The sequence below is a fragment of the Poecilia mexicana genome, unplaced genomic scaffold (genome assembly GCF_051168715.1).
Source record: "Poecilia mexicana isolate PSO_F unplaced genomic scaffold, ASM5116871v1 scaffold_22, whole genome shotgun sequence".
Classification (NCBI taxonomy): domain Eukaryota; kingdom Metazoa; phylum Chordata; class Actinopteri; order Cyprinodontiformes; family Poeciliidae; genus Poecilia; species Poecilia mexicana.
In genome coordinates, this window is record NW_028263391.1 from 12,553,733 (window position 1) to 12,573,549 (window position 19,817).

A 19,817-nucleotide genomic window follows, 5' to 3' on the forward strand; every position below is an offset into this window, starting at 1 on the left:
TTCCTTCAGCTCATTTGGTGATTTCTCTGAGGGGTCCAAGAGAGAGTTGTAAAATGTAATCTCTCCAGCAGATCTGTGGAAGGGGCTCTTCCAGTTTGGCCCAGATGGCAATACCCAAATTACCTTTGTTGGCTCTTGTCAATATTGAGAAACTGGGACTCTAATATGAGCACCTTCTATAGAGCAATCCTTCACACCCTTTCCTTATGAGAATCCAGCCCTCCTAAGGAAGCTAATTCCATCCAATTGCACTTACAGATGGCTTATTACCCACAACTAATGGCCTTAACCGAATGATGGAACATATATTGGCGTGCAAATTGAAAGCTTTGTCCTTCAGCTCAGTTCTCTCTTCATCACTATTCACTGATGCAGTGTCCACATCACGTTCAGCAGATGCTGATCTCATCCACAAAGTAAATCTATTCCTCAGTTGTAACCTGACTTGTAAACAAGAGCCCCAAGGTTGTTTGGAATCCTCAAGACGGCTGTAAGATTTAGCATTTACAGCAAATCCTGGCAAGGGGCTTTTTCCGTCTTGGGACATATCCAAAAAGCTACCAAAGCTACTTCCACTGGGACCCATCAATACAGAGAAGCAGTGATTCACAGCTTGGCTATTCTACCCACCATCTATAGGGCATACACACTTATATAGACACAATTTGGTTAAGAAAACCAAACGGTGTCCACATGACAATTTCATACAAAAGTGACAAGGTACTTGAAGCTTAAATAAATGGGAATGATTTGACTGAGTTGTTTTAGACTCCATACTTTTGGTTTTGAGTGGTTCCTGCTCTGATTAGCTGTTAGCTCAATTTTCCAATTTGAGTTCCTCTGATTTCTCAAAATGAGATCACTGCCTGCTGTGTGCTGCGTTTAAGATACTGATTGCTCAAAAAAAAAACAAAACAAAAAAAAAACCACTTTTACAAACTTGAGTACAAGCACAGCCTGTGTTTTAAGTTAGCATTTGTTTTGTTTCTCATACGGTCACCTCATGCATAACCTGAGAAAATGATGATGATGATGATGATGATAAATAGGGGTATAAAATGGCAACATGAGAGTTGGTACATCCTGTGTAAACCTGTTTTTAATGTTTTGAGGTGAGTCTTTCTTCTGGCGAATCACCTGAAATAATAAATAGTAAAAATGATAAAAAAAAGAACATGAAAATAAAAATGACTTTGTTTTAATTTTCTACTATACTAGCTCCTGTGGTCCCCCTCTTTCTACAGCTGGAACATTTCCACTTTGAGTCTGAAACGTGTGATATAGGTTATCACAGTTGAAGTAAGTCCTCATAGAGTTCAGTTCCTTTAAAGACGTAAATCCAGTATGAGTATCTTATCGTTCTGTAGATAGGTTTTCCATGTAGGTAATTTCTCCAGTTGATTCAAAATGGAACATTTTTCAAATATCAAGAGTTTCAATCTTGGACAGTCAGCTTTAGTTTTGTCACATAATCATTTAAACAGTATTCACATGGTTGAAGTTCATACAGAACATCCTGCTGTGTTCATGTTTCTTTAGTTTTTAATATAGATCTATTGTTTGGTCATAGACTCAGACTGTGCTCTCCATAACCCACTCAGAGCTCTCAAAAGTGGGTTTCTCATCCTCGCTGTCGTCGTACTGCAGAAGCATGCCGTTAACAGACAGGCTGCGTTTAGTCCAGATGTTGCTGATCCTACGTGGCTGACTGCTGCGACACTGAACTGCCCCGACATGCCCCATGTCGAATGAGTGACTCCTCTTTGGTTTATCCTCATGTTGAAACCCAAGGAGACGCCCCAGCATTGTTGTGGACTCAGCCCTCCCAAGCAGGGGTTCTTTGTCAGATGGTGGTGCCACAGCCACTGTTGTCATGGGATTGGCAACAGCAGAGGACGAGGAGACAGAAGTTCCTTGGTGGTCCTTTGCTGCACCCCGTAGCTCTAGTGATGTAAAGGCCCCTAAAAGTTGGTCCAGGTTTTGCCGAGCCTTAGTGCCGTGCACATGCCTCCTAAACTTGGTACTTGGCAGGTTGCTGCATTCGCTGCTCTGCGCATTATAGCCTGCTCCTCTTCCTGTTTGGCTGTCCAACGAGTTAGAGGACGATGATGACGAAGAAAGGCTACTCTGGAGGGATCCACACTTAAACTCCACCATTTCTTCACGCATGACCACTACTGTGGACTTGACCTGTGGTGGGGCTCCATTGAACCTGTTCACCCCCCCATTTGTCTGGGAGTATGTGTTACTTACAGTGGGTAATTTACTGGTTTGAATCCCACTAGTTACCTTATAGCGCACCATAAGGATGATGATAAAGACCAGCAGAGTCGCAACAATAATGCCACCAATGACCAGAATCATGGTGCCACCCATAAATCCTCTGTGCAGAGATTGGCACTGTGGGTAATCTTCCGTGGTGACAAACTGGATGCATCCAACAATGTTGGTGGCAGTGAGAGTGGTTGCGGTGTCATCCCAGATGGCCAGGACACACAGGTCATACTGCATTCCCGGCACCAGATTGGTGACTACGAAGGCCCGGTGAGTCCTGGGAATCATCCTGGAAGCACAAATGGGAAGATAGAGCATGACAAAAGTCTTTCCGCAGGGGATCAAAACTGATAAGAATAAATATGCTTATAGCACTTTTTATTTAGACACAGAATATAAAAGAAATACCAAAGAACAAGCATGTCATGTAGAATTTTACATGCAGAAAGTAATTTAAAGAGATTACTACTTTTCTTCCACTGTGTAACATTTGATTTGAAGGAGGCAAATGGTCAACTAGATTAGACCAAATGTTTTAGGATGTTTTATTAAATGGGCATCAATAATTATAAGATACCAAATGGATTTATTCTGAGCAAACAAGCAATTTTGCTGGATTCATTTAAGTGGGAATTATAAATAACTATTCTTGTTGATGCTAGAAATGTCTCTTTCATCTGCTTGATGGCATGATGTGCTTTGGATGGCACACCCATCAACTTGTTTGAACTCTGAAGGCACCAATGGGACTGTTTGCTGTTCAACATAACTGTCTTGTTATGCAACCTGCAAGTGAACTCGTACATTTGCTCTGCTGCCCCTCATGATGATTTTATTTATCTGAATTCTTAGGTGGAAAACTCAGACAAAGGTGAACATTTGCAAGCAATACACTTATATTACTTTATTTCATATCATTTTAGAAACTGGTTTTCATAGGAAGATTTATTTTTGTTCCTGCTCATCCTGGTGCATAAATATGTAATTGTAGGTACAACATGGTGAAAATTAAGAATTAAACAGTAAACACTGTCACTAATATTTTTTAATTTACCCTCATCAGTCTCTTTTATTGTTGTTGATGAATTTCAAAATACTTGTTGAAGCGTTGCTTTAAACATTATGGCTAACATGGGGTTCTGCACAGCTCTCTTAAGGTTCCATTATGGCTTTCAATCAAGGGAGCCTGGAATTTGATTATGCCATTGCAACAAAATGATTAGTTTTTTCAGCTGTTATGCTGTAAATACAATACTATGCTTAAGATCATTGTCCCGTTGAAGACAGTGTTTAATCCAAACTTCAGATGTCAGAGAAGAAGTTTAATATAAAGTAGAATTTATGACTTGATGACTTCCAAGTTCCCAGGTCGCGTGGCTTCAGAACAAATCCAAATTATTACACCTCTTCTGCTCTACCTGATTGTTGTATTAATCATTTTTTTTGCTGATGTGCTGTGGTTGGTTTTCTCCAAACATATTGAAAGCGATCAAGCATCTTTTAGTTGATTTTAGTCTGTCCAAAGCCATTTAAGGGTTCAGTCAGATGAATTTACATGATCATAAAAGCATGTCAACAAACATCACATATAGTACGTTTACAATTTAAAAACGGACACAACATTATTTTAAGGTACTACCACTAGCCACCAGGTGAACGTAAACATGGGCTTCAACATCCAACATAAGTAATGAACTGTTTGACCCTTTTGAGCTATTATAGCTGCACATCGCTGCATTCATTTTGATCTAATGAAAACAGTCCTTTCTGGGAATGCTATAACCCTATAAACATAATGAATACAATAGATTTTTTTTTGGTCAACAAATTAATTATGGAGCTTTTAAATACACAGCAACCCAATTTGTTTTGCAGTTACTGCTAGTAATCGAAGAGATGCAATTTAATGTAATTTAAAAGAAGAAAGAAAATGCAGGGAACTGCTTTAGCTTTGTCGAGTTCCTCATGAATGCAAATGTAGATGACTCATCCACTATTGTCACCAGGCAGAAAAAGAGGAAAGCTGGCACAGAATGTGCATGAAAGGGAAGGAAATCAGATAAAAAGCTTATTATTGAATTTGCACAGATGTGAGATGCATCAACTCCGCTTGTGAAAAGTAACATCCTTCACTGCTGCGTTTGACTATAATCTCAGATTCCCAGCTAAACACCAGTCCTATGCAGGTAATAGCAGAAAATAAATTATCTGATAAGGTTTTGCAGAAATTTGCTGTCAATTACTGGAGCTTGGAAGGTGTCACATAAAACTGCTGAAGTTTAGAAAGGTATCTAATTTTCACAATGGCTTGTGCCTTACTATGTGGGCATTCTCTGGAAAGATCTATAAATGTTACTTTAGGGGATACTGAATCTGGAAAAAGCTATTTTTCTTCTCTGTATGTACCACACCATTTTTTAGCTGAACACTGAGGCTATTTTCTATATTTCCAGACAATTATCCATCAGATTTTTTTTTTCCATTCAGCATCTCATCTAAAACAGAAAATTGATTTCACAGAGCCCCCAAAGATCTTCTGCCACTGTCACCAAGGCCCACACTTGTATGGAGTTCAGCAGCTTAAGAGGGATACATTAGAATGAGCTCTATAATCCTTTTTCTTCTTGGGTTTCTAATTAATGGTTCAGGGCAAGGATTTCTCTTTGGGTTTCTCAGAATGTGAAAGCTGTATCCTCACAAAATTGTCTGCTTTATGGTGAAAAAACAAACAAAACAAAAAAAACTAAAGAAGGATTAAGAAAGATGAATGTTGATCTCAGAGTAATGCTTCACAAGAAATAGTTGTCTCAAGAGCTCAGACAATTAGCAATTAACTCTAAAACCTGAACTTATTATGGCATTTTGAGGTAAAGAGATTATATCTCAATCCCAATTGGGCAGTATGGCCAGTGAGATTTCAGCTTTAATTTGGAAATAACTGACTGCAGCTTCTCTTACCTGTAAATGAGAACTTCATCATCAGAACAGTTGTACTGAAGCTGGAACATTTTGACCTTTGGAGTTGATTTGCTTACGGTCCACTTGACCAAAGCAGAGATGGCAGTCACTTCAGATACAGAAACCACCTTTTCTGGAGGAGGCTTTGGCTCCCCTTTGCCTATCTTAGTAGAGCTGGTGATGTCTGAAAGTCCTGATTTTGGCAGTGTAGTACGATTAGTACTGTTAGTGATGTGGGGCAGTTGAATGATTGATAGCTCGATGGAGGCAGTAGACTCCCCTGCGGCGTTGGCAGCAATGCAAGTGAAAATGCCATAGTCCTTGGATGTGGTGACTGCTATGTCAAGGGTGCCATTTTCATATACAGTGGCTCTTGAGGAGTTGCCAATCAAACGATCATCTGGAGCAACCCAATGCACAGTTGGCATTGGATCGCCGACTGCTTTGCAACGCAAACTAGCTGTTTGGCCCTCCAGCACCAGCAATTTGTGTGTATGTTGAGTGATGAGTGGGGGCTCGCAGACAAATTCCTCCTCACGGACAGACCAAAAGTAGCGCCCCTTTAGACTGGCTGGAGAGGCACATGTTTCCATATCATCCTCACGGTCCAGCCTTCGCAGCCACAGTACCTCACAGTTACAGTGCAGTGGGTTTCCACCGAAGCTCAGAGAGAGTGGAGGTGCATAAGGTGTACTCATCACCATGCTGCTCTGGGACCGTGCAAAGATCGGGTCCGGAGGAAGCTTCTGGAGGCGATTGGATGTCAGATCCAGGCGAGCCAGTTTTTCAAGGTCTGTAAAAGTCCCCTCAGCAATGAAGGCGATGAGGTTATGGTCCAGACTCATCTGATGCAGGTTGACCATCTTACGGATGGCCTCCCAAGGCACACTGCGCAGGTTGTTGTAAGACAAATCCAAATCCTCCAAAGTCAGCAGTAAATCATCGAAAGCTGAATCTGAGATTTGATTTAGTTGATTGTTGTTGAGGATCAGGTGCTGCAGATTGATCAGTCCTCGTAGGTCATCCGCTCCCAATTCAGTCAACCGGTTGCTGTCAAGGTGCAGTGACCTCAATGTCTCTAGATCGATAAAGGAAAAAGGCTGGATGCTGCTGATGGTGTTGCGAGACAAAGTGAGATCCACCAGACCTGTCATGTTGGCAAAGTCCTGAGTGGTGACCTTGAGAATGAAATTGCCTCCCAACCGGAGCTCTACAGTTCTCCGGTCTATGTCCGGTGGAACAAAAAGCAGACCTTTTGAGGGGCACAAGGTCCCCAGAGACTCCGAGAGGTTCTGACAGACGCAGTATTTGGGACATGCATGGACCATTGTCATAGCAGCTCCCAGAATCAGGAGGCAGATGACCACTTTGTCCATGTTACCTCATTTAAAGGAACCTGGAAAAGAAGAAAATAGGAAACTGTCAAAGTTTTGGCATTTTTCACGTGCACAAAATCACTTGTAGTAGTTGGATCATTCAGATTAATATCTTGCAACATAACAAAGGGTCGAGTTTCCTAAGGAAGTTTACACACTGATGTCATCAAGAGTGTCTTTGCTCATTACATAATCAGTTTACCTATCTTTGTCTCTTCCTTTATCCTTTTGTTTGACTCACTTTCAGTCCTCACCGTTTTTCCACAGCATTTGCAATAATAAAAAATAATTCTGGCTAGAAAAAGATTGGAGAAGGCGCAGGTGTTTGATGGAATCGGCACGCTTCCATGAACATATTATCAACCCTCACACCTGGCTGAGTCCTCCGAATGAATGGTCACCCTTGGCTTCATCTGGTGAACTTTTAATTCCCCAAGATGTTTGTTTCATTAATTTCTAATATGCTCAAAATTTAAAAATCCATCTTTGTTTTTACCCAAGTAATTTCTACAAATGAAATACTCCTCTTTGGGTGTTTTTTCTCTGGAATCATGGGCACAATCAGCATTTATTATTTTTTTTTGTGCTAATGTGTATCAGTGAAGCCGATACTGGTTGCTTCACAGGGGTGTTTTTTTTTCTTTTTTCTTGGTTTAATTTACAAGACACACTCATGTGTGAACTGTTTTTGAGATTACCATCAGGTGAGTGTTCAAGAAGTTCAGGCCATGGAACTAAGCTGCAAAGATGAGTACAAAAAAATCTAGACATTCCCTGTGTAACTCGGCTTAATGCTTAAAACAAAGGTTCTGATGTCGCTTTTAGTCAGGTCTATAATTATGGATCTGTGTTGGTGGTAAATTGAGTGATTTCTTTTCTCTGTCATTTGCCGTCTCTCCCACTTATAGAATATATTCCCTTTTTATTTACAGATGTAAATGTAGAGGTATTAGCATAAAAGCACTGTTGTGAGACAAAAGCTCTAGAAAACTTTTGTAAATTGGTATCTGTATCCCCGCTGTTTTTTTTAGGTGAAAGTATTCATACCCCTTGAACTTTTTCACATTTTGTCACATTGCAATCACAGACTTCAATATAAGTTATTGGGACTGTATCTGACACAAAGTAACACAATTGTAAAGTTATGGAAATTTGTAAAATGTGGCATCCTTTTGTATTCAGTTGTACTTAGTCAACATGGTAGATATTCTTTTACTGCAATTTCAACTGCAGATCATTTGTGATATGTAACATGCAATACAAATTGTTTTATTATTTTTAACATTCTTGTGTAAAGTCTGTAATGCATAGTTTCCACAAATTATATTGTTTTTGTTATTTGCTTGTCTTCACTATGCAGCATGTCATAAGTGCAATTAAAACTCTTTGTCCACCGATTTTATTGAAAAAAAAAGTTCAGCTTTTTTAATATATTTTTTTACTTTTATATTTCAGAACCTTGAATAAGGAATAAAATCTGAAATATGCAAAGCTTTTCAATGGCATACTTACAATTAGCAAATTACAGTAGAAGGATACTTTTCCATACATATTCATAAGGTAGGCTCGAGAAATTTAAATTTAAAGAAGTGAATCCAAAGCTGTTGCCCTAGGTTCCCAGCAATCCTCCCAAGGCAATTTTAAAGCTAACCATGTTTTTGAATGCAGCTAAAAAAGACCCGGGACCAGGTTGAGTAGGTAAAAGCGCTTTTCAAAAAAAAAGTTTTGATCCAAGTCTGCCAAACTGCCATGAGAGGTCAGACATTTTTTAAACATGCAGGACAATGTACTCATGTGCTGAAGAATTGCATCTATTTAATCCATATTTTAAAAAGATAAATAGCTTCAATTAGTCAGACTTATATGTGCATTATATATTTATCTCAATATTTGACCTTTATGTTTTGAATCAATCACATTTATTACAGCGCTGCCTGGGTATTTTATTTTTGTGTGACACCCCAACATCATCACTGCCCTCCTCTTAGCCTTCTTTAACAACTCCCTGGATTTTAAAATCTCGATTCCACCTCTGTGCCACAATTGACGATTTTAAGTTTTATTTGAAGGCCAATTTTTAATTCACATCGGTAATCTCCGACAAGTTTTTGCAAACACTAGGTAAACGCCACAGTCATAGGGTGGGTAACAATAAACTGCATATGGCTCTTAAAAGCGTGAAAGTCAAAATATTTCCAGCTGTTGGTCAGAGCTGAACAAGTCCAGTTGGCTTCTTTAAAAACACTTAGGTTGTTTACCGTGAGGCTACACTAGATCATAAGCTGACCTTTTCACTCTAAGCTGCCACACGTTACTGAATCATCATATAAAAATTCTAAGAGCTCCGCTGAAGCTATATGAAATTCTCTGTAGAATGGTTTCATTTCATCCATATTTTTGCAGACTTGATGCATACGGTTCTGATCTTCTCAGCACTCTGAAGCTAATCCCCACAAGGCTTCACAGCGAGAACTGTCAGCAGTGACGGACAGTTTCTCTCACGGACCTGTTTTAATGGATGGCATCTAGAAGCACAGACTAAAAAGCCCCTGAAATAGCTTCTTTATTCCAGTTCACATCTCCCTTTTTCCTCTGAACGGGGACAAGTGAAGCAAGAAACCATTTTGAAAAACAGTAGAAACTGCAGACCTAAAAGTAGAGCCGGCTGAATCTCGGTAGTAATATTAATGATAATGAAATCAGAAAATAAATATACCCTGTGGAACGTGCGCTGTTTTGGTTGCCAAGCAATGGAAAGTTGGTAAATGCAAAGATAAACTGACCTTTCAGAGATGCAAAAGGTTCAGCTGTAAGGAGGTGAGAGCCATGGGCAGTATTTAAGGCCTTTAACTATTTACCTGCTGCCTGCTCTGAATTATAGCGAAACACAACTGCTGCTGAAATACCACGAGGCTATACAGCTTCATGCTATTTTATTTAAATGGCTGGATTCATTTAAACGGTTTTTAAACATTTATAGAAATATTACATTTCATCTTTGTTAATGGTGAACTCCTTATTTACAGTTTTGTGCACAGTATGGAAAGGTAAATGATGTACTATGTTTTATTGAAATAGAACATGAAAGTGAGATCTTCGTTGTCAGGATTTATGTCGATTTATTTCCTCAGTAAAAATAGTGTCCACCCATTAGTTAATAATCAGTCTATCTGTTCATACATTCATCTATCCGTCATGTATCCATTTGTCATTGCATCCACCATCCTACAATCTGGCCATTATCAGTCCTTTAACCATTCTTCAATCCATCTGACAAACAATTCATTTATTTGCCTCCACATCCATCCATGCATATTTATTTATATACCTATGCAGAAATACATTTCAATAATAATAATAACAAAATAAAGGAATTTACAAATGGCTGAAAAGTAAAAAATGTGTGCAAGTCTTGTGATTGATAAACTAATACTAAAATGTCAAAAACTAAAATATAACTTTGTTAAAGAAAACTTGAGCATTTCTATTCTGACTTTTTTTTCTTCCATGTCCTTGTCACATACATTTGACTTGCTGTCACTTGAAGAAACAGTAGCTGATGGAGATCAATATATTTATGTGCATTTCCAGAAAGTGAACATGAATTTATGGATCTAATTTCCTGCCAGGAGCAACAAAGCAGACACATGTCTGATTAGCATCTGATCAGATTGTGCCTGTGAGCACATATTAACCTAAAAGCCAGATTTATGTACCGCATGTTTCTGTGTTTCAGGTGTGACTGTCAGTTCCTAAATAAACATCAATGAATATCAATAATATAATAACAATAGTTGTTTACTTTGTGGTGAAACTACATAAGATTTGATTTAAAATGACCACAATGAAGTCCATATTTCTTGAAGAAGACAGAAATAGGAGAATGCTGTTTAGTAGGCCCGCCTGCTGATTTAAAATTGGAAATAAAAATGCAACTTGGCTGGAGAGCTTGTACATAAAGCAGCTACAGCAATAAACTGTTTATCCTCTGATAGTTTTTATGTCATTTAATCAGTTACACACTTCAAATTGAGCAACGTCTATTGGTGAACAAGTTATCACAGTGTTGCACATAAAAATGCCAAAAAGTTTATTATCTGTTTATATCAAGTTTTAATTATTTGCCATTTCTTACTTTGTAGTTGACATACTGACCGTGTGTTAATTTTTATTTGCTAAAGGGAGTGTTTTAGGGATGAACAACAACAGCCTTTGTTTTGCTACTGCTCTTGAAATATCTCTGGCTCCTTGATTTTCATACTCCTTCAGTGCTCCGTATAGGATTTTTCACATTGAGTTTGATTTCTCTGGCAACATTTCAACCAGCCCAATCAGGGAACAGAAGGAGTTGAGAATGATGTCGATTTTCTGCGCTGTTTTAGAATCTCAGTCTGTCGTTGGTTGTGGTTTGGCAATGGCACTGAAGCCATTCAGTCCGCGTTGGAGAAGAGACGCATTTAAAAGTTGCAGGAAAGCCCTCCAGCATTAGGCACATCTAAATTGGTTAGTGAAGATAAATCTTTATGAAGTAACCTAGCAACAACCAAACGTTTGGCTTGATTGAGAAATTGTTTGAAGGTTTTGGTTGATCCCTCAATTGAGGGACAAATTAGTTGGCTTTGAGACCAAACTATATTAAGCTTCAAATGGAAAAAAATCGAATTATTTAGGCTTCGTTTTCAAGTAGGGACAGATCCAAATTTAAAGAGAATAAGACACCGAAGAAAAGAAAAACAAAAATTTGAAATGAGTGAGAAAGAAACTGTCTTGCTTATTATGGATGAGCTGAGGATCCATCTTTCAAAACCGAAATTAAGTCATAAGCTGACATCCAAGTGTTTTGTCAGTTCTTAGACAGCACACTTAAGATGCCATGATAGACTCGCTGAGTTCAAGGAGTTCATCAAGAGACATCTGTCAACCCAGAGTACTAATTATTCAGCGAAATTAAAATTTTCTGGAAAAATAAAACACACATGCTCTGATAGTCTCTTCTGAAAATCTGCCTAGAGAAAAACTGCCAACCATTTGGAAAAAAAAAAAAAAAAAATCAGCTGCAACTCCCAGGCAATGATAGTGGAACATTTGGGATTGCAGAAAGACAAAAAGTCGGTATTTCAAGAGAACAACATTATTTATACATGGAGCTGACAGGCTTTTTCTTGTCCGTGACTGTCAAATCAAGTGAGAAGTCAAAGGAAAAAGAATCAGACTGTCAAAGTCAATCTCCAGAGTTAATCTCCACCGACCGAGGCTGAATGAGAGATAAATGAAACATGGTGTCCATCCCTGGGTTACCGGTTACTTTAACTTAGTAAAAATAACTTTTATATTTGGTGTTGTGGTGTTCTTTTAGCTTACTTTGTAATCTGAATGCCATCAACCTCATTATTTTCTTTAGAATGATTTTATGATACAAGTGCGCAATATATTGGTATTAACGTCACCGTCAGCTGGTGATGGTCATGTTCTAGCATACTGGCTGCCGTCAGATAAGCCACCACGACATGAGCAACCAATATTTGCTATTTCCATTTTGTTGCCATTTGTGTGTGTTTGGAAGGGGGTGTGATAAGGGACCTGTCCATGTATTTGTTCTGTTATGTGCCTGTGATAGTGATGCAGCGCAGGATTATGGGATGTTTTAACAGTAACAGAGAAGCAATGAAAACAGTGTGGTCACTTTTACACACTGTCAAAGGGAAACATAGGGAAAATATATATAGCAAATGCTAAATAGCGGTTAAAAACTGGCATAACGCCAGTGGTGATATTGGCAAAAAGTGTCAGATTTGTGCCTCCCCTATAATCACTCTTCTGTAACTTAGAGAATTATTCTGTAAAAAGATGAAGACATTTTATTTAAGTCAAATTAGACAAAAAAAATACAAAAATCTTAAATTACATTCAATATTTCAGTCTTTAGTCTTTGTCTTCATTCTCCTCTGCCAGGTTTGTGCACTCTGCTACCCATTTGTTGTGACCAGGATGGTGTGAAGGAAATGTATTTTCCCCCTTAAAGCTACTCTTGCATTTTGCAAACATCAGCAGAAGTGCTGCCACACAGCTTGTGTTGTCTGTTCTGTCTATGAGCGGATCAAAACCACCCACTTGGCAGCAGCTCAAGACGGAGAAGAATGTCACATGAAAGGAAGGCTGCCTCATCCCATGCATCGCACCGGGCGATATAAGTATACCCATTGGTCCCCTGAAAAACGATGAAACCCTAGACATTTTCATCAATCAAAGAAAGCCCCTGGATGCCCTGGACAGAAAGTGACAAGCAGACATGTCCGGGGAAAAATATGGTTGGTCACCCTAATTTATGGACACTAAAGCAGTTTTCACGCTAGAGTCTTATGGTGGTCATATTGAACATTAACACATGAACAACTGAGCAAAAAAAAACAAACAAAAAACAAACATAAATCCATCTCATCTCTATAGGAAAAATAACTAGGAAAAAAAGGAAAATAAATATCCAAACACAACAGCGGCTTGAAAATGTACTAATTTTTTTATTTATTTTGTTTTTATCAATTTGAACCCTGTTAATGAGCAAAAATATTGCTCCACTCTGTTAATAAGGATAGCTGTCAGTTTTAATAATAATAATAATAATAATAATAATAATAATAATAATATTAAACTATGTAAGGTGGGCTTAGCGTCAAAAAAGGAGCTTTTAGTATTAGACAACATATAAGAAAAAACAAAAACAACTGAGCATATAAATCAGCTAAATTGAGCTAATTTCTTAGGTCATCAAACGTCATGTAGGAGGCGTTATTTCTCATGCAGCCTTTTTATAACTTTAATATGATGATTTAAGATGTTGAAACTAAACTGCCTCAAACTGAAACCTGCTGTTTTACATGATGGACCCCTTTGAGTGACAGAAGGTAGCGCAAATCAGAATTTCTACTTTTTTGGCAATGCGACAGCATCAGCTTTTAATTTTTTTTTTTTAAGGTGTGTGTTGTGAGTAGAGGTCTCTTATGTAAGCGTAACCTTCATATGAACATGGCCTCTGCAGCTGTTTTGCCATCTGTTACACAAAAATCCAACTGTTCTGTAGGTAGTGCTGTCCCTGACAAAGAGGGCAGTAATCCTGATGGCTTCTTCTTTTCTTTCTGCAGCAACAAATCCCTCCATTGTTGAAATTCAATGCGGACACGTCACTCTACAGTCTGATGAACTCTTTAGACCCCAATTTATGCTCAAGAAACATTTCTCTGCTTTCCTTTCACTGTTGAATTGTTTCTCTTTTGACTCTTTGGTTTGTTATTTTTGACCTTTTTATCCTTTTCATAACATTTGATTTTTCTTTTTACAGTGCCTTGCACAACTGTTTTTTTGTACACCCTTTGTACTTTTTCACATTTTGCCACATCTGAACCGCAAACTTCAAGCTATTCTATTTAGATTTTATGTCGTAAACACACCCTGTTAAAATGTTAACTTTTTAAAGATCTCGAAAGTTGCCCTGTATTTGAGAATAATGCTACTACCTCTTGTTCTGCATGGTGAGGGTTTGTTCAGAGTGATGTGAAGAGTTACACATCTGCTTCACAAGCCAAAATGGTTTCTTTTGGTCTAATCTGACCCAACGATCTTCTACATGTCTTTCGAAACATCTACATCTACAACATACAGGACAATAGTCTCTGAGGACCAGGATTTGGAACCACTGATCTGCATGGCTGTCAGAAAACTGTAAATAGGATATACTTTTCCATACAAAGATGCTAAAACTCTACTGAGGCTCATCCAGAGTTACTGTGACTGCTTCTCTGATTAGTGCTGCTCTTGTGCAGTCAGTTTAGGTGAACGCCTTCCCTCTAGGTTTTAGACAATGGACAAAGGTCGGGTTATTGTTTTATGACCCAATCCTGCTTTAAATCTCCTCACATCTCTGTTTGCTGTCTTCCTTGGTCTTCATGGAGTTGTTTGTTCACTAATAATCACTTGGATCAGCTGAATTAACTTCTAATTATTAGAATTAATTAGAAGTTGATTCCACTTGATTTTATTTAGTGGTATCAAATTGAAGAAGGCTAAAAAAAAAAAAAAAAAAAACATATCCAGGTTACACTGTGGGTATTTAAAAAAATAGCAGTAATTTTCAGGTTCTAAAAGATAGTCTTTATTTCTCTCTGAAAACTTTACTTTATTTGTTTCACTCTTTAAGTTATTCTTGAATCTGGTTGTGTTCTGCTTAGGATTTAGTTTTCTGGTTCATGTGTTTATTTTCTGCCTATCCCTTGATCCCAGAAGTATCCCTTGGAATTTCAGGTCGGTCACCTTGCCTGTATTTGTGTCGTTTCCTAGCATTTTGAGAGCTTTTCACAATTGTCTGTGACATTATGTTGGTTTGTCACATACATTCAGGTTACCACATGGAAGTTTGTGGTTTTAACATGTACTTCCTCCCATTAGAATGTAACTTAAAAAGGGAGGCATTTTCACTACGTGCCCATTGTAGAAACATATTTTTTTAGCAATTTCTCTGCATTTTAACTCCAGTAATGCAACAAAAGTACATTCGATTACAGACAAAAAAAAAAAAAAAAGCCACCTAGTCTCCAAGACAGACAAAGGACAGACAAAAGTGGACTCAGTTGCATTACATCTCTCCCTCCCTCTCTCTGCGCTGCAATTTGATAAAACAAGTCGGGATGACAGCTAAACCTGCAAGTGCTGTGCACAAACCCCTGAAGCCGCGTTGCATCATTTGTGGGTGCTGACACTCAAAATGATGACAACAGCTTTCTCTGTGCACATATAAAGTTGCCCCAAGACAGAATATAAATGATGGACTTGTAGTCTTTCTGTTTATTTTTACTCTAACATGAATTATTGCATTCTGAGATCTTTTTAAAGCCAATCTGAATAGACTGACACATCTTTAAATCAGAAAAACGTCAATCAAATGTCAGTGCCGCTTAAATCTCAATAATTGGTCGTGAGACTCGGTGGCATTAAATGCCACCAAGCATTTGCATTAACTGCCAACAAGACTCGCATCTCGATTGTGACTGGAATCACGCCAGGATGTTTTTTGGGAACCTTTCAGAGGTGGACTTGCTGACGTGATTTGAATCATTGGCTTACAGCGTAACCCAAGCGAGAATGAGTGAAAGGTCACACTGTGAAAAGTGGAGATTCTCCTTTAGGATTTTTTGGTCCAGAGGAGAATTCATAGCTCCACCACGTCATTAATTTTCTGAAGACAACCACCATGTTTGACATGTTGGTCTTTTGTTGTGCTGGTTTTTAGGCCAAGACAATACAGGCTTTGTGCTCTTTTAGGTTATGGTCTCCAGAAGCTTTGGAGTGTTTTAACACACAGTTACCGTTTGTAGGAAGTGATCTTGGTACGGTTGATTTAGTCTACACCGCAATGTATTCACACCTACACAAATGCATCACACTGAGGAGAAAAACAACCTCAGTTGGTTTCAAACGTTCAATACACCTCAGGTGTGAAAACATCCTTAGAAATGTCTTTGTATTCTTTCTTTTTTGACTGACAAATGTTCTGTTCTTGAGTGTCTTTAGATTGAGGCGTAATGTGTTGATTTTAGCCTCCTTCATGTTGTCAGACATGTATTGTTGTTTTTTTAAGTGGATTTTTGATTATCTAGGTCTGGCAATGACTTATTAAAATTGTGTATAGGTGTGGCTGGTGAAGTTAGACTAAAAATGTATCCATAACTTAAAAGGGAGTTAGTTTTAATAGCCTTTTTGCCCTTACTAAAATCTGAAAAAACTTTTTGCATTTCTCCAGAGTTAGGAATGAACAACATTACCAAGTGGTCTTTTTTTTTTTTTATGGCGTCGAAGTGGTGAGGTAGTAAACATGAGAACTATTTCGGTCATAACAGCAATATTAATCTCAGATAAGAACACACACTTTAACATCACTCCCATCCCTCCTCAAGTTATTTCTTTCTGATATAAAAATTTGTTTGATCTCAAAACATTGAAGTTTGCCAAAGAAGGAAGACTGAAGAAGTCTTATATAATTTGAGTATTGCGTTAAGCACATTTTCAACTAGGAGAGAAGAGCTTCTGGACTTCAGCTCTGAGATCCCAGGAAAGCTGAGGACAACGAGCATTAATGTCAGTGGTTGAAGGACGGCTTGTTTAGACTTCAGGTTATTTGGCACCGTTTCTATTTGCATGTTTTGATCCTTTAGTGTTTGGGTTTATGTGCTCCCACATTCTGTGCGTGATGTAATCCGGCTGAAGGAGCCAAAATTCTCACCATGCTTAACCTTGTCAGAAAAAAAAAAAAAAAAAAAAAAGACTCCCACAGTGCTGAGTTTATTTTCCTCAAACTTCACAGAAGCCAGAGAGTTTGTAGCTGGTAAACACGTTTTCTCTGAAAGAGTCTTATGGCGTCTGCAGTTTTTCCAAGTTGTGATAAGGTTTGCACTTTTAAACAAGGCAAAAAATGAAGGGAACTGCTTTGTGGGGCTTGAGGAGAGGTTTTAACGGGAGATTCGAACATTTCTGTTTTTTGAGGTCACACTCCGAATTTAATCCTGTACTCAGTCTACGTCAGGGGCTTTAAAAATGCAGCGGCTGTGACTCAGCTGTGGGCTACAACATAAGCCTTTCTTTTTTTAAAGCATTGATTTGTTTACATTTTGGGAAACTTGCACCTTTAACAGTTTACATAATTTCTCATTAACAGCTTTGGGTTTTTATTATTGCTGTGAATGAATCATGAATGAATTACGTGGATGTTAAAAGCAGGAATCTCAAATGACCGTGACTTTTCAGCAGATGAATGGCTTCTATGTGATTAAAATCTGCCTGAGTTGCATCTGTCAAGAACATATGCAGAACCTTGAAAATTACTACTACTACTTTTTTACAGTTTGAAATTAGTAAATGGGCAAATTTTTAATTTTTCTTTGTGATAGACCAAGACAAAAATTATATAATTGCATGGTGAAAGATGGATGGTAACAAAGGCGTGCTTTGCATTTGTGAACATTTATCTTAGCTGCACGTCTCCTACTAGAGAATTAAATTGTCTCACTTTTTCTTTTCCGAACAGCTCAGCTCAGTTGGAGTTTGCCAACTGAGCTGAACAGTAATTTTAAAGCCTATTTATCTTTGGTCTGGACTTTGACGAGGCCATTCTAACAAATGAATATAATTTGCTCCAGAACATTTCATTGAAACCCTGTCTGTATGTTTATGTTCACTCTCCTGCTGGAAGGTAAATCTTAAGTCTTCTAGCAGCTTTCCTTCCGATGTTGCACTGTATTTTGCATCAAAGGTTATTCCTCTCACCCCACCAGGTTTGCTGAAAAATAACAAGTATTTTGAAAGAGATGAACTTTGCCGGAAGGCCATCTTTATTTGATTTTATATCCTCATAAATCATACAGGGATCAGGTCAAAAGTCTTAAAGGCCATGCACCTTTTTCTTTCCTCTTTGGATGTCAACTTTGTGCAGCTGACATTCAAAAGCAAACACTGAGGAATCAGAGGAAAATCACAAATCCTTCTTATTAGATAAAAGCTCCTGTTGTATAGTCAGTAAATGAACGGCAGCGTCACAGATGGGGATTTAACATAAGCCACATGGTTTCTGACAGCAATAAAAATAAAACCAGTCCAGGAAATAAAATTAAAAAGTGACCTAATTAACCTTCAGCTAATTAGATTGCATCCATGTCCTTTTAATTTTTCCTCTTTCTGAGATGTTTCATTGCTTTGTGCACAAATTTCATTATAACAACATTAATATAAAAACAGCCAATTTGGAGCGTTCTACTGGGCGTTTAGCCTGAGTTAGCCTCGTTTAATATTTTAATCTTAATGTCTGCATTTAGAGGTAAAGTTTAATCAGCTGAGCAGAGCAAGTTGTGTTATATTGTCAGCAAAACTGCAGAAAACATGAGCCAGGGGGGATTTCAAATGATTCCTACAGATGGAGAATTACCGGTTTTATTTTCTTAACCACCACCATAACAACGCGGGCCATTCAAGCCACCTGGAGCTTGTCACTTTGCGACTCATTGAATATTGCTCCACAAATGCATAAGCTGCCGCTCGGTTCTCAATGTTATTTTGGTTTCCATGCATTTCTTTTTTTACGCTTCAGCTTATCAGGTGTGCAGAAGGAACAAAAAGGCGTAAATGTTCCTGGAATTAGACATTTGTTTTAATTTCTGTTATTTTTCGCAGCAAAAGGATCCGTAAACACTTCTCTTTCAAAAACAGGAAGTGAGTACCATGTGCTTTGGGGCCCTCTGGACTAGACAAAACACACAAGCAATTTACCATTGATGAATTGACACCAAAGTTTAACTTAACAGTCATGCTTAATGCAACTCTAGGCTGCATTCTCGCTTTCCTCGTGCTTGCTTTTTTCCCCATTACTTTGTACATATTTCCTAATTGTTGGTTATGGACATAACTAGCATTAGCTACAAGTCCAAAAAAGGATAAAGGGAAAGTTCTTTCCAAAATCCATCTATTCTACTGACTTGCTGTTTCCGCTTACTTTCTCTTTTTGTTGTGACTTGGCATTCATTTTCATAAACAAACCTAAAGTTTATTTTTTACAGTTAAAAATGTAGGATTTCATAATTTCCACTCCAATTCATTTTATCTTATGGTGACAGACTGACTCCTCATAACTCAACTCAATCTCTGCTCCTTTTGAGATGTGGTTTGAGAATAAAAAAATATAAGAACCAAGCCAGACTGAGTGAGCTCTCTGTGCATGGTCGGACGACTCCCTCACAGCTCCGTTTGAAGCCGGGCCGTGTACATCGTTCCGGTTGTGGATTCGCTGCTGCATCCATCACACAACACTCCTCACACCTCCTGAGGCAAAGCGCAGGCTGTGCACTATCTCAGACATAAATGGGTAACTGACAAGCCGCACTGCCCACGCCTCGTGTTTTTACTCTCTTCATCCAGCCAAAGAGTCTCCCCTCCCCTCCCTCCGTGTATCTGGTTCATTTAATATTTAGCTGGCCCCCTGCCATGCACATCACATCATCAGCCCGACCTGCTGAACTTTTCTGGCCAGAACCTCTGAATCTTTCAAGGACCAGATGCAGCAAAAGGTGAGGTATGCAGGGTCAGGGATGATCGTCTTTGCACATTTGTTCTTCTAAACAACTCATGTTAGCTTGAACCCTCGTTTACAAAGAATGAAGAACAAGAAACAGCTTT

The 19,817-nt window shown here is 38.4% G+C and overlaps 1 protein-coding gene across 1 annotated transcript; it reads right to left on the bottom strand.

The window, feature by feature from the left end:
• Positions 1–1,362: 1,362 nt before the first annotated feature.
• On the bottom strand, positions 1,363–7,786 carry LOC106927856 (leucine-rich repeat and fibronectin type-III domain-containing protein 2). Its single transcript, XM_015003698.2, has 2 exons — positions 5,233–7,786; positions 1,363–2,563 (listed from the first exon to the last, which is right to left on the bottom strand). Exons 1-2 carry the CDS (start codon positions 6,606–6,608, stop codon positions 1,573–1,575), a joined length of 2,367 nt encoding a protein of 788 aa, XP_014859184.2. The 5' UTR covers positions 6,609–7,786; the 3' UTR covers positions 1,363–1,572.
• Positions 7,787–19,817: the final 12,031 nt, after the last annotated feature.

Bases quoted from the DNA above. Each gene is read 5' to 3' on its own strand.
- LOC106927856 (XM_015003698.2), bottom strand. From the start codon at position 6,608: ATGGACAAAGTGGTCATCTGCCTCCTGATTCTGGGAGCTGCTATGACA. The intron at 2,564-5,232 runs GTAAGAGAAGCT...TTGTGCTTCCAG, and splicing joins GATGAAGTTCTCATTTACAG to GATGATTCCCAGGACTCACC.